This window comes from Hyperoodon ampullatus (assembly GCF_949752795.1).
Source record: "Hyperoodon ampullatus genome assembly, chromosome: 8".
In the NCBI taxonomy this organism is placed as follows: Eukaryota; Metazoa; Chordata; class Mammalia; order Artiodactyla; family Ziphiidae; genus Hyperoodon; species Hyperoodon ampullatus.
The window spans coordinates 69,567,127-69,581,189 of record NC_136921.1 but is presented as its reverse complement, the minus strand read 5'-3'; the positions used below and the strand labels follow the sequence as shown (position 1 = coordinate 69,581,189).

The 14,063-nt window shown below is 38.8% G+C and overlaps 1 protein-coding gene across 3 annotated transcripts in view; it reads right to left on the bottom strand.

Moving 5' to 3' along the window:
* The window catches only part of FMNL2 (formin like 2), a gene marked incomplete at both ends in the record, with an annotated part of 311,376 nt that overhangs the window by 88,445 nt on the left and 208,868 nt on the right, over positions 1 to 14,063 (bottom strand). For 2 of the 3 annotated variants that reach the window (XM_079710431.1, XM_079710432.1), the window contains 2 exons: positions 2,840 to 2,992; positions 6,351 to 6,434. In XM_079710431.1, the coding sequence (XP_079566557.1) occupies positions 2,840 to 2,992; positions 6,351 to 6,434 (237 nt within the window). The remainder of the gene's footprint in view (positions 1 to 2,839; positions 2,993 to 6,350; positions 6,435 to 14,063) is intronic. The other variant, XM_079710433.1, reaches the window with a different exon arrangement.

The following is a 14,063-nucleotide window of genomic DNA, read 5'->3' as shown; positions in this document are numbered from 1 at the left end:
AATCTGTATTTGGATACAGAAGATATATTTTAATCAAAAAAAGCTACCAGAATAAATCATCTCTACCGAACGTGACTTAGTATCCTTTTATCCGTCAAAAAAAAGAACTGTAATAATAGTTAAACTGCAATATAGATTAAAGGTTCAAATTCTTTTTTTTTAAAGGTTCAAATTCTTAAAAGGAAGAATCATAATATGATAACAGAGTGTATCAAAGTTTAAAAGGTACTGGGCTTTACCCCAGTAGAGTGATGGCATGAAGCCATGCAGTTATCATATTATAACATGGAGAGCAGCTGCCATACTGTCGCCATGCACTATAAGCTCTCTTGGGTGACATTTTCACCCATGACTTACGAGATTTTCCAGTTTGAAGCCTCAACATCAGTGTGTAAACTGAAGCGACTCCAGAGGCAACAGAGAGAGAAGCAGCTCTGGTGGCATTTGAAATGAAGATACTCAGGCAGAGAAACCAATCTGGCAGTGATGCAAGAGATGAATGGAACCGGAGGAAGAGGAGACAGGAGGACAAGACGATCAGAAATGAGATGGCAGAATGAAAAAGAAGGTCAACAAAAAGAAAGCCAAAAAGTAGAGGCAGCAGAGGAAGCAAGGGGAGAGAGGAAGGAGGAGGAAGAGAAAAAGATATAAACAATCTCTGGGTCTAAGAAAAGCAACATGTACCGTGCGCCTGCACTTCTGATTGTGGTTTTTATAAGTCAGAGATGCTATCAAATGACCAAATACAGAATTAGAATCCATGCACACAAGAGCTGGAATATCACTGATATACATCATTTAAAAACACAAACAAAAATCCAAGCTTCAAGTCAACAAGTGGCATGAAAGTTACTGCCATATTGGTTTTCTTGAGAGCCCATGACAGAGAGCCAAAGGAATTTCAAATGTTCCATTCCTGAGCTTGAAACTGTTTAAACACAAAAAAGAATGTGACGCTGGTTTCTTAGTTGGTCATCTTTGAGCACACCTGCCAACCAGAAATGTCATAACGGCTCCCAAGTTTCTCAAAACAGCATTTCCATCGTGTCTTTCTCTCTATACTTGGGGTCTCTTTTTTTTTTTTTCCAATTTAAAATGAATTCTAGCAGGGTCTACCTTAAGCCAACCGTGAGGCAAATCAGGCTGGACACTGATGTCCCTATACCATGCTGTCCAGGGTCCAGGATCACAACTCTCCTTGGATGTGAGATGATTCCCCTATTTCCCCGACTCTTCTACTCTACCAGAAACAATGCACTCTCAGTAACAGTCTTCAGTAATTTGAAAATACGTGTAATGAGTTATTAATCAGAAAAATGACTTCCTGTTAAGATGGTAGCTGACCAATATATGATACTTTCCAGCTAAGAAATGAGGAGAAAGCAAGTTAAAACATACTTTGTCAATTAAATTCCTTACACATAATTATAGCTAAACTAATGGTAAGTTTCCATTCGAGTTACTAGGTGATTAGGGAATTCTTCAGGCACAATTGGCCTTCCTTCAACTTCTCAATCAGCCCACATATTCCTCTGTCCACATGTAAAGTTCATGCAGACTAGCAGGTTATATAGCCTTTGGCCTATTGCAAATACTGTGAGATGAACTGAAACATGGTTCTTCATTATTATTGAATCATTCCAAAGCCGTTAATATTTTTGGCATTTCCAAACAAGGAAAATCTGAATGCCTGATAGGAAGCATCATATTCAAACATCAAATCCCGGAGCAGAACTGAACTTCATTATAAAGACTTTAACTTTCCATGACCAAAACCCAAGTCAAAGGGAAAAGAGGTAATAAAAAGGCTACCAAATACAAAAGGTCTGAAAGCCATGTATTCACTGACCACAACCTGACACATGGACTTTACTACAATGACCCAACACCCATGGTGATCTTAAACAGTGACAGGAACAACGTCCACTTGCCAGATCAAGCCTGAAATAAGCGAGATAAAATTATCAAGCTACAAAGAGTAAGCAACATTTGGGAATGAGGGGCTTATTAATAAAAATTTTTATTAAACTCCTGGAACACAGAAACCTTTATGAACTTGCTCTAGATGCTCTAGATGCCTGTCTTGTCGGGCAGGAGTTTTGATTTACCCACCCATGTATACTAACTCTGAGTACAGTGGCTAGCAAATTACAGAAGCTCAAAAGTATTTTTCAGTGAATGGTTGCAGGTCTGAGTGAATGAACAACCTCAGTGATATTACACCCAGGGGTTCATCCCCCATCCTAACTTAGCATGGTGGTATTTCAACCAGAAAAGACAGGAGAAGGAATTCTTAGGAGGAAATAGAAGGTTGACAATGGAGAGCACACCCAACCAAAGGAGCACCGCTTAAAGGCATCTCCTTAATAAAAATGATCATTACAGCATTCTGTACCTATGTCTAAGAACACATCCCACAGAACACACACCTGAGCTATCACGGGAGGAAGGGAAGAGAGGAGTCGGGTTTAAACAGCATCAAGTTCTTGAGATCCTCAGATCTTGATGTGCTGCCTCTACCCAGGAAACAGAGTCCAAGTCAGTTTATCAGCATCTTCCCGGTTTCAGAAACTTATCTGCCTATGGAGACTACTCTGTTGCGTCATTTGGCAGCAGAATTTTTTTTTCTGTGCTGAATGAAGGAGTGGTATTTGCAGAAAGCTATTGAAAGTGACTGAGTATTGCCCCAGTGATGATTCCATGAACTCCCGAAGAAACTTGCATTTGCAATCATTGACGACACAAGTGCTGTGTGGCAAGATACAGCGATACATGGCCCAGGATCCCCAACAGAAGCTGTCCTGACACATCTGCCTCTTTCCTGAATCAAGGCACTCACCGCAGTGCAGGATGTCTTCCCGAGCGGGATACACTGTTGCCCACGGGGGAAGGCAGGTTGCTCCCTCTGTGCAGGTCCTCGATGGACCGACTCCAGGGCTTTGATTTGTCCACTGAGCTCTCCACAGTGCTTTCCACACTTTCAAAGTCAAAACTAAAACAAAAGAGAAATGCCACTAAAGACTTAATTCACATTCACGCAAATACATGGATGTGCAAAACTCACTCCTTCCAACTATACATCTGCACCTTAATATGGGTAGTTTTTGCAAACAAAGAAAACTGAAAATGGAATACAAACGAATTTTCATGGACTGAGCGTTAGCTTTGAAAATACAGAATGACAAACAGGGATGTGTTATTTGTATCTTATTATAAGGCTTGCTGACTTACCGATTACTAATGAGCTATGTGGGACGGGGAAGAACGATCTCAGAGCTGTCTTCATTTTGCTTTAACAAGTCAGTATGTTAGGCTTATACTAATTTATTCCTCTCCATCAAGTTTCACTGAGCATTTTCTCCTAGTGTGTTGGCAAGTGTACTTTTCCAACCATATGTGATACATTACTTGCAAAGTTATGAATTTGCTTTGATTTTGGAATCTCTTCCCAATGTGGTGCTCTTTAAAGTAGGGCTGTTGTTTCTCTGACATTTTTTGAGGTTATTACTCATGTTAACCATGTTAGAATAAATGGCTAGTTAAATTGCTCATTCTTGTATAATTTTAGGAATTTTTAAACAGACAGGCCTTTGTGTTCTGTGCATTTTTCCCCTTCCAAAGTCAGTAGCTCTGCTGTCTCAAAAATACATTTTATCAACTGTTTCTACCTGTAGTTCCATCAAGCAACACCTGATCAGACAGAAAATAAACAGAATGCAGCTATAATTAATAGCATCTGGAAGATATTGGAGGATATCATGGGAAAAAACCATCAACAATACATATTGGAAATAGCAAGTATATGACTGCCAAAATTAAATATTTGGTTAGAACTACCATCTGTAAACTAGATTATGCTCTCCATTTATTAAATTGTAATCCAGGTAACAGAGACTGATGCACAAAGTCATTGAATGGGTCTAACAATTCTGTCATTCCTTAGGATACAGGAAGCAGTGAACAGAAAAGGGGTGGAATTGAGGAATCAAACAGATCCTTAAGGACTAAAAATAGAAGCCTATAATTGACACTGGAAAAGGTAAGCCTAGGGGGCATCCCAAGATCACTCATGTCATTACACCTCCCACCAAGCCACTCCGCAGCCCCCATATGTTCAGTTGTTCAGCATCCTTATGCTCCTCTCAGCTCATCCCCGACTCTCACTGAGCAGAAAAAAGAAACACACACCTTGGTGAAAGCTCCTGTTTTAGAGAAGGCACATGAGTCTGTTATTTCACATTACATGGGCTAGAAAATTGTCACATGCTGAGGAATAGTAAGAAATTTTTTTCAGCCCATTTAGTTTCAAGAAAGTATGTACATAAATTATGTATCTATATATAATTTTTCATGTAAAGTATAAAATTTCATGTAATTAATTTTGTAAGAAAAACAAAAATAAAACTAATAAGCAAAGAATGTAAAGCTAATGCCCACCCCACCCCCCCAAAAAAAGTAGAAGATTAGGAACCAAAAGCTCTGAGTTCTGATCTTTTGTTGTCTTTGCTCTTGGACTGCAGACCAGAAGAATTCCCTCAGAGTAGCACTACCTTTTCCCATTGGTCTCGAGTGTAGGTGCATTTGGGAAAGCTGGTCTACAAGTTCTATCCTGATGGGGTAAAGGGTTAATTACAGCAAACATATTACAAACAGCATGCAATTCTTTTCCATTATTCCTGAAGTTTCTTAGCCCTTCCTTAATTCCTCAATAAATATTCTTCCAGATTTTAAAATATGCAACAGGATAATATTTCTATTCTGTTTTGTCATATAATATAAAGTGTAAGGGAGATTAGCAGTTTTCGATGTAATGGAGGTAGATAAGGAACAACGTTTGGAAGAGTATGCTATAAAAACTAGAATTATATTTCAGAGGAAAATTTCTCAGGAAGATAAGAACTTATCTACTGGGTTTTTTTTATTATATTCCATATCATATATAAGAGTTATCAAAACTGAAACTCATCAGGCCAGTTTCAGTTAACACTTTACTTTCTGCAGCTATAAGGTAGGAAAAATTATAGTTTTCTCTTCACAAATTCTCCAGGAAGCGATGAGGATTATAAAATAACATCTGGTTAGATCTTAAAGCAGGGCAATATAAAAAAACAAGTTCCTTCTTTGAAAAGAAGAGTTGAGAAGAAAAAAGACACCACCTAGGCTAAAATGTCTTCCAATCAAATTAAAAATACAGTATTGGGACTTCCCTGGTGGCACAGTGGTTAAGAACCCGCCTACCAATGCAGGGGACACGGGTTCAATCCCTGGTCTGGGAAGATCCCACATGCTGCGGAGCAACTAAGCCCGTGTGCTACAACTACTGAGCCTGCGCTCTAGAGCCCACGAGCCACAACTACTGAGCCCGCACACCCTACAGTCCATGCGCCGCAACTACTGAGCCCACGCGCCGCAACTACTGAAGCCCATGCACTCTAGAGCCCACTTGCTGCAACTACTGAAGCCTGCGTGCCTAGAGTCTGTGCTCCACAGCAAGGGAAGCCAAGACAATGAGAAGCCCGTGTGGAACAACGAAGACCCATCACAGCCAAAATAAATAAATAAAAAATTTAAAAAGAATACAGTATTATTTCCTCAATCTGTGTGTGTGTGAGAGTGTATCTGTGGATACTGGAATAGTTTTTGATTAAAGAGGAAATGTGGAGAAGAGAACGTCTCATTCAAATGTACACTATTCATTCCTGTTGTAAATCTTTCCAGAAGCCTAGCAAATGGGAAAACTTTATGAATCAACAAAGGAAAGGTGAAATAAGTAAATTATTTTTCCTGCTCTGCCCCATTTTTTTCGCCTTCCCCCTATGAAGGGGAAGTCAAAACAATACAAATACATATAAATTAAAAAGGGAAAACCTCTTGCTGACTCCACTTCCTTCACTCCCACTGTGTTTGGTACCTACTTCTGCAATCATTTTCTCTGTATTTACTAGCACCTACAAATATACATATACAAGTTTTTTTTTAATAAAAAGGGAGTCACTCCTCTGTACTTTGCTTTATTCACTCAACAATATATAATATACCTCTTCCAATAATTGCTAGAGTATTCTACCATATGGATATACATAACTTGAGCACTAAAGAAAGCACTTCTTTTTGAAATAAGCACTCCTCTAAGGGTGATTTTACTCCCCTGTTTTATTTCTGCCTTAAAAGCATTTCTAACAACAATTTTGTGATTTGCTTTTAGTTACTTGAATATAAACAAATCTCCTTAAATCTTACCACATCTGCTTCTGGGTGTCTCCCCTCAGTGTGGTACCTACTTTTACCACTGAGATGCAACTTCTGTGACCACATAAAATTTAAAAGGAAACAAGCCAAGTTTTACTTACGTTACTGCGTATTGCGCAAATGACAGATATTCTACTAGAACATCAAGACCTTTATTTTCTTCATTCAGAAACTCTCTGACCCATCTGTTCAAAAAAAAAAAAAAAAATCATTGGCAAAGTTCATTGCATGCTCTACCATGAAAAGGACACAGTGAAAACTTGTTTTTTTCCACCAGAAACATTCACTGCCTGAAAGGAACTATGGAGTAAGGCCTAGACTATAACACATGAGGTAGGAGCTTTTAAATATGGCAACTAAGAAAACCATAATATTTCAGCATGAGCAACAAGGGGTCAAAAAGTGTATGAGTGCCTTCCTTATATTTTACTGCTTAGGAGACTGACGATAACCTGTAAGAAACTTTCTATAGCAGGAACTTGCTAACTGTCCTTTTTTTCCACCATAATTGATCTGGAGCCTGCTTGTTGAAGGAGCCAAGACTGCACGGGGAATCAGGCAGACTAGGGACATGACAACATAACCACTGAAATCCAGGCCGGATTCCAAATCCACGTTCAACTCCTTCTTGGCACACTAAGCTGTAGAAAACACTCAACTAGCCAATGAGAGACCAGTGTTTATGGGCTTCTGGAAATTCAATAGGGATAATGACTTGCTTAATTTTTTCCATGAATGTTAAAACCTTTTAAAAAGTCACAGGCACCACACACCATCATCAAAGCCAAGACGTGACAAATACCTTGCTTTTTAAAATTCACTTTAAAATGATACCACTTTGTATTTGAATGGTGGATCTGAGTGCAGTTCACTGAGAATGTTTACACATTTTTATTTGTTCATAACAATGCCTAGAAGATGGAGCAGAGTGGTCAGGTACTAAGGATAAACACCTGTTACCCCCTGTCACAGATTTCCTCCAGGACATCCACCTTCAAAGAACATGTGATACCCCATCAAGCTTTCACTGGGTTGGAAACTCCAAGAATTAATAAGTAAAAAGCTGTGCTATTCTACCACAGAAATGAATCTTGGGGTATATCTGCCAACAGCATTGCAAAGCGGTTGCCTTCCGCCAGGAATACCAAGCCAACAAGGTCCACCAGCTATGCACACGATGGCTCCTACAGAAACCAGTTTTGATAGCTATTAGAACAACAGTGGGACAATTCTACTGTGTGTCTTTAAGAATGAGCAGTCCCTGGAGGTTTCTGTCTTAAAGGAAGGAAAAAAATCTGGTGGATTCAGAACGACTATTTTTAAAATTTTGTTTTTAGGGGGATTTTGTGGTTGTTGTTTGTTTTGTCCTCCAGCTCATCCTTTCTTCTAATCCTATCACCTGCATAATGTAACCTCAGGTCTTCAGGCAGTTCCAGAAGACAGTAAGATGGAAAAAGTACTTCCCCCAAGTACTCGTACTTCCCCCAAGTGCCTCAGGCAGGCTGTGACAAAAAAGTATGCACTCAACATAGCCACGTGTAAGTATATAACATTTAATCTGAAAGAGACCTAGGGAATTCCCTGGCCATCCAGTGGTTAGGACGCCGTGCTCTCACGGCCAAGGGCCCGGGTTCAATCCCTGGTCGGGGAACTAAGAACCCACAAACCACATGCCCCCCAAGAAAAAGAGAGAGACCTAGAGTGGAAACACTGGCAAAGAAAACACTACCTTTTGGGTCTCACGAAGTGGCTTTGTTATGAGAGCTGACCAGAACTACGGGGATGGCTATTAGGAGAGGCTGAAGTTTCATTTCACCACCACCACATACACGCTCTCACAGCATCTACTTCTAGATCCTTATTTTCATTTGATTTATTTTAAATTACTCCCTATATGGCTAGGTCTCAGAAGACATTGGACATTTTTAAGTGCTGATAACTAAAAGCTTAGAAACGGTAAAAAAAAAAAAAAAGAAAAGAAAAAATTCCCTTTTAAAACTGGTAGGAGACTGAAGAAAGCTAGAACTCACTATCAAATCGGATGACTAGCTGTGCTCTTGAAATTCAAGCCTCTTAGCCTCTCTGAGGCCTCTCCACTGGTCAGATCTATGGGTTCTGACTGCATAATTTAAACTAGCCCTCCTTGGTGGCTGCACAAAACCACAGGGTCCAGATTTTTCAGAACAATCTTGGTTTCACATATTCTGTCTCAGTGACTCATAAGAACACTCTAATTTAGGAGTTGAGAAAAACAGCCATTATAGTTCCTTCTGGTTGATTTTCCAGACACTGCCTCTAAAATGTAGAGATAGCCCACGACATCCTAAGGACCTGCTAGCATCTTCATCTCACTTAGTTTAGCCACAAACTGGAGAGAAGGCAAATAACTTATGGATATTAAAAAAAAAAAAAAAAGAAGAAGAAGAAGGAAGGAAGGAATAGTAGGAAATAGCCAAATACAGTCAGAGCTACATTTCTCTTGACTCAAAGTACTAATATGCATATATTTTCATGCAGTGATAAAACCTATTAATTGGCTTTTACTTCAATTTAGCACCCTTATCAGTGCCCCTGTCCTGACTTGCTGACTTTGAGTGAAAGCGCTTTAAAAATAAATTTCAGGACTTCCCTGGTGGAGCAGTGGTTAAGAATCCACCTGCCAATGCAGGGAACATGGGTTCGAGCCCTGGTCCAGGAATACGCCACATGCCGCGGAGCAACTAAGCCCGTGCACCACGAATACTGAGCCTGCGCTCTAGAGCCCGTGCTCCGCAACAAGAGAAGCCACCGCAATGAGAAGCCCGCGCACCACAACAAAGACCCAACACAGCCAAAAATAAAATAAATAAAACCTTACTTTTAAATTCATTCATTCATTCATTCATTCATTCATTTCAAAGTGAAAGTCAGGAGCCGGCTGCTCAGTTCCTAAAAAGTAGGTGACAGTGTAACACGTCCTGCCTTTGAGAGGTTTAATTTCATTTTTAACCTCTTTTTCTAAGCTGTGAGATCTTCTCTGGGTCTCTGTTCTGGCCCAAACCCCTGCAGGTGGTTTAGGAAAGAAGAAGACAGAGATCCATCACAGCTGACTACCTTACCCTCTTTGTCAAGTGGTATCAGGTTAGTAAAGTCATCTCAGCAAAAAGGCTATGGATTACAAAAAAAGAACAGCCTTCACTTTTCCTCTTGTCCTCTCAATCCCTATTCCTTCCTCACTTAGGATATTCTGTATAGGAGAAAACAGAGGCGAGAGTGAACTTCTGTGGAAATCAAATAGGTAGAGATGAAAAACGGGCAACTTTCCAAGCAGTATCTTTAATCTAAAGGCATAAAAAAATGGATGCCCCATTCTGCAGATTTATGTACATGATCATGACATATCATAAATGGAGGGTTCCTATAGTAAATTTCCATTTTCACCTCTGCGCATGCTACACACGCTATAATATAGTGCCAATATGCAAACAGTTTCAAATTGGGTGATTACAGGTTTTGGAAAGTAGAATTATTTCTGACTCTGACAGCATGCATCACTGAGTACCTCACAGATTCGATGTAATTACCATATGTTGTAAATTTGAATTTACGCAAATTCCAAATCAACTGCTTAGGAGCTGGAAGGCACAGTGATAATGAGAAATAGCTCTGGAAAAAAAAAAAAAAATTTATTCAAGGAAGGGCTCTAAATATAAGTGCCAAGAGTTACTGTTTTACTGTAGACAGGTCAAAGCTTTGTTTCCAAATTGCTATTGTTTTCTCTCTGCCTCCCAAATCTCAGAACCTCATCGTTCTCATCTAGAAAATAAAGTCTCAAAGGACATTACTGGCTTTAAATTTCTAAGATCAAACAACAAAACAGACCCGAGATACACAAGATGAATGGACAGATGGTGAATTCCCTCTGCCAGTTTCCTTTAGAGATACTACAGGCATCCGGTAGGAACTGCAGTTGCTGACAAATCATGAAAAAAAAAATCACAAGAAGCGAGAGATAGAAGGTAAACATCACTCAGATTCATCATCAGCTACCAAATCTATTCTGTGAGACAGCATCTCAAACTGGTTCTCAAAGTATAGCCCATGGACCACCAGGAGTCCCTGAAACCCTCTCAGGGGTCTGTGAAGTTAAACCTATTTTCATACAAATATTAAGTAGTCGCTTTTGTCACTGTGCTGACACTTGCACTGATGGTACAAAAGAAATGTGAATGAAACTGCTACCACCAAACAATACACCTTTTTATTGTATTCTTCACCCCAAGCACTCAGAAAGGGAAAAAAAGTCAGCTTCACTTAAACCTGTCCTTAGTGAAGTGCTAAATATTACTGACTTTATTAAAGCTTGCTCCTTAAATATACATCTTTTTCATTCTCTGTGTGACAAAATGGAAAGCCACATATAGCACTTCTGCTGCCTGCCCAAGCACCACGGCCGTCTTGAGGAAAAGCACTGGTGCAATTGCTGGAGCTGCAAACTGACCCAGCCATTTTCTAAATGGAATGTCCAATGACAGACACATTGTGGTTATTCTCTCTTGGGTATTTGGCAGATATTCTCAAAAGTGAATGAAGTGAGCCTGTCATTTTCAGGAAAAGAACTGACAATATTTTTTGTCAATGATAAAATCTGAGCTTACAAACGAAAAAATCAGAATTTTGGAACACTTGTATTTACCACCATGAGTCTGACAGCTTCCCAATACCTAAAGTAAATTCTGATGACACTGATGATTATTAACAAATATGATTGTTTTTATATTATAGAATAAAATGTGTTGATGTTTGAAAGATCGGGATAACTCAGTGAAACAATATATTTCAAATGACTTTTTCATGATGTTAAAAAGTATTCATGGTTAGAAATACCCATTCAAAGTGAAAGACAGCACAATGGATTTTAGTATCGACATAACAGAACACAAAAGCTCACTGATACGGTTTCAGATTCTATCAATACATTGCAACTAACTTTAAGAAATTACACCTTTAAATTTTGGTGTAATATCAAACAATAGCCAATTATCTGAAATGGTTACTTAAAAACTCTTCATTTTTCCAAGTGTGTATCTGTGTAAGGCCAGGTTTTCTTCCTATACATCAACCAAAACACATCATAACAAATTGAATGCAGACAAAGATATGAGAATCCAGCTGCCTTCTATTAGTGAGACAGTAAAAAGATTTGTAAACGTGTAAATCAATGCCACCCTTGTCACTAAATTTTTTTTGCTTTGGAAAATAGTTATTTTTCATGAAATATGTTATTTGTGCTATATTATGTTTATTATTTTATATTTATATATTTACATTAAATATTTATTGTTAAATAAATATTAAATTTTATTAAATAAGCATATCTAAAATTTATTAAATTTCCAATATGGTAACATTAATAGATAAAACCCACATAAAAACTTACTGGGGCTCAAAATAATTTGAGATAGTAAAGGAGTCCTGAAATCAAAAAATTTAAGAACTGCTGGTTTAGATAACAGGCTTTAGATTTGGACATCTCCAGGTCCAAACCTCAGTGCTTCTCAATTGTGTGGACTTGAGCAAGATATTTAATTGTGGACTCTGTTTCCTCATCTGTAAAACGGAGGTTCAGAGGAAAAGGGCAATAATAAAAAGATTTCTGTAAGAAATAATACATTTAACTTACCAAATACAGTGCTTAGTAGCAAATACAGTGCTTAATAAATGACTAAATGATTATGATCTTGAGGATTTCCAAAAAGCACCATCTAAGGATGAATTAATTGTGGGTAGCTTGAGGCACACATATACGTGTTAAACCCCAGAGAAGACACTCACTGCACATTCCCCAGCATCTTCCTCCTTCTACAGATCTCCTCCTCTCCTTGCCAACTTGCACCTCCTGCCTGTCACCTCACGCCCATTCTTCTCATCTCCCCCACCGAGATACAGTGAAGCAAGCAGGATGTCTATGACCTTGCACTCAGGATGAAAAGTAATTTTCCATCATAATAGGCAGTTTTACTCAAATGACCCACCTGCAAGGAGAGCGAGCCTACACCTCAGTTTCACGGACTAACATCCGCCAATCTGTCCCAACCGCCAGCACCTCTCGAATCTTACCACCCCACATCCAAGTCATCCCAACGCCCGTCTCCCCGTAGAGCACAGCCAAGTCAATGTGCTCTAACAGTGCTCAGCTCCCTTCAAGGGTATTTCAAGTCATCACAAGGGCTTGGATTAGTCATAATCCAATTCTCCTCAACTGTTATGGTTCCTAAGAGTAAGTGAATGATATTATTTCTAGTCCAATCCTTATTTCAATTTGGCTCCCCCCCAAAATTAATTATCTTTCTCACAAGACTGTTCCATTTATAGTTTTAGGTTGACCCTTTTGCTTGACAAAGCTGTAGCTTGGAACGTTACTTCAGCAAAGCCCCAGATTTTAACCTTGGAATGCAAGCATATGCCAAAAATATTTTTTTTAAAGAGAAGTAGATTTTAAATGTAATTCTTCCTTTTAATTTCTGCAAATCATAAACTCCTAGGTAACAGGGTCCTTTTAGACAGAGAAGGTAACATTCTCTGCATGGCTTTCCTTAGGGATATATTACACAACACTGTCCGATAATTATTACATATAATATTATTTTCAACAAGCATAACAACAAATAACAGCTATCATATATTGAGAGTAATTACTATGTATTAAACCCCATATTAGGTCTTTCATAAGTTATCTCATTTAATCCTTACAACATTCCTGTTAGATAAGTATTATTATCCTCATTTTATAGATGAGAAGTTAACTTAGGTCACATGATAAATACAGAAAGTTTATGTAACTTACTTAAGTCAAATAACTGATAAGGGGGCATGGCAAAAATATGAGCCAAGATCTCTCTTTCCCTAAGGAAAATGGGCACCCAATTACCTTTCTAATATGGTACCCCAAAGAGTGCAATAAAAATCTAAGGATTCCCTATGCAGCACCTTGCATTCCCAGAATTCCTCACTGTAGTAATTGATTACTTTCATATTATTTAGTAATTCTTCAGAAGTTTTCCCAATCAAATACGGTCAAGCCAGTTAGTTTCCATCAAGAAAAGTCCAGTTCAGGTTTGGGTTTTCAGGACAGGCAAATCAGGTCAAAATCCTGGTGTGTGGTTTCACTCCATATAAGGTTATGCCAATAACTGGTTTCATACAATCAGACAATGCACTTCCATGAATTTTTGTGCTGCTAAAGCCAAAGCTTTCCAAGTGTCTCACGTAGGTAGTAGACAAGGGGAAACTTCAGCTGGTGAAGATGAAAGAAATGCAAGAATCTTTCAACATGCCTAGAGTATCCTAAACAGCAAACCACTCCAACTGCTTGCAGATTTGCACTGGCTTCCACCCAACCAGACCTTTTCTACTCAGCCAACTTTATATTGGAAATGATCGTCTTGCCTTGGTATTTGATGGTCAATTTCACATTATTTCAGCAATGCTTAAAGAAATGCTTTCTGACAATTTGTAGAAATCCTGGCTGCAGCTCATGCCACCATTTTCAGTCAAGAAGAAGTGCCAACAGTATGGGGTTGGACCCTACCAAATGGAATCTAGCTCCTGATCCACAAATATTGGAAAATACGTGAATTTCCTAAGCTTTGGATGCCCAGCTATATTAAATCACCACCACTTTCACCCCCAATTAGGCAAGCCTCATTGTTTTGATCTCAGAGTCCCGATTATCTTATTTCCTTTCAAGGAAAGAGCTGCCAGATTAGGCTAGATAAGAAAAAGAACATCGCATTTTGAACAAAACGTCTGGCTGGCTCTACAGCTGTAGACTT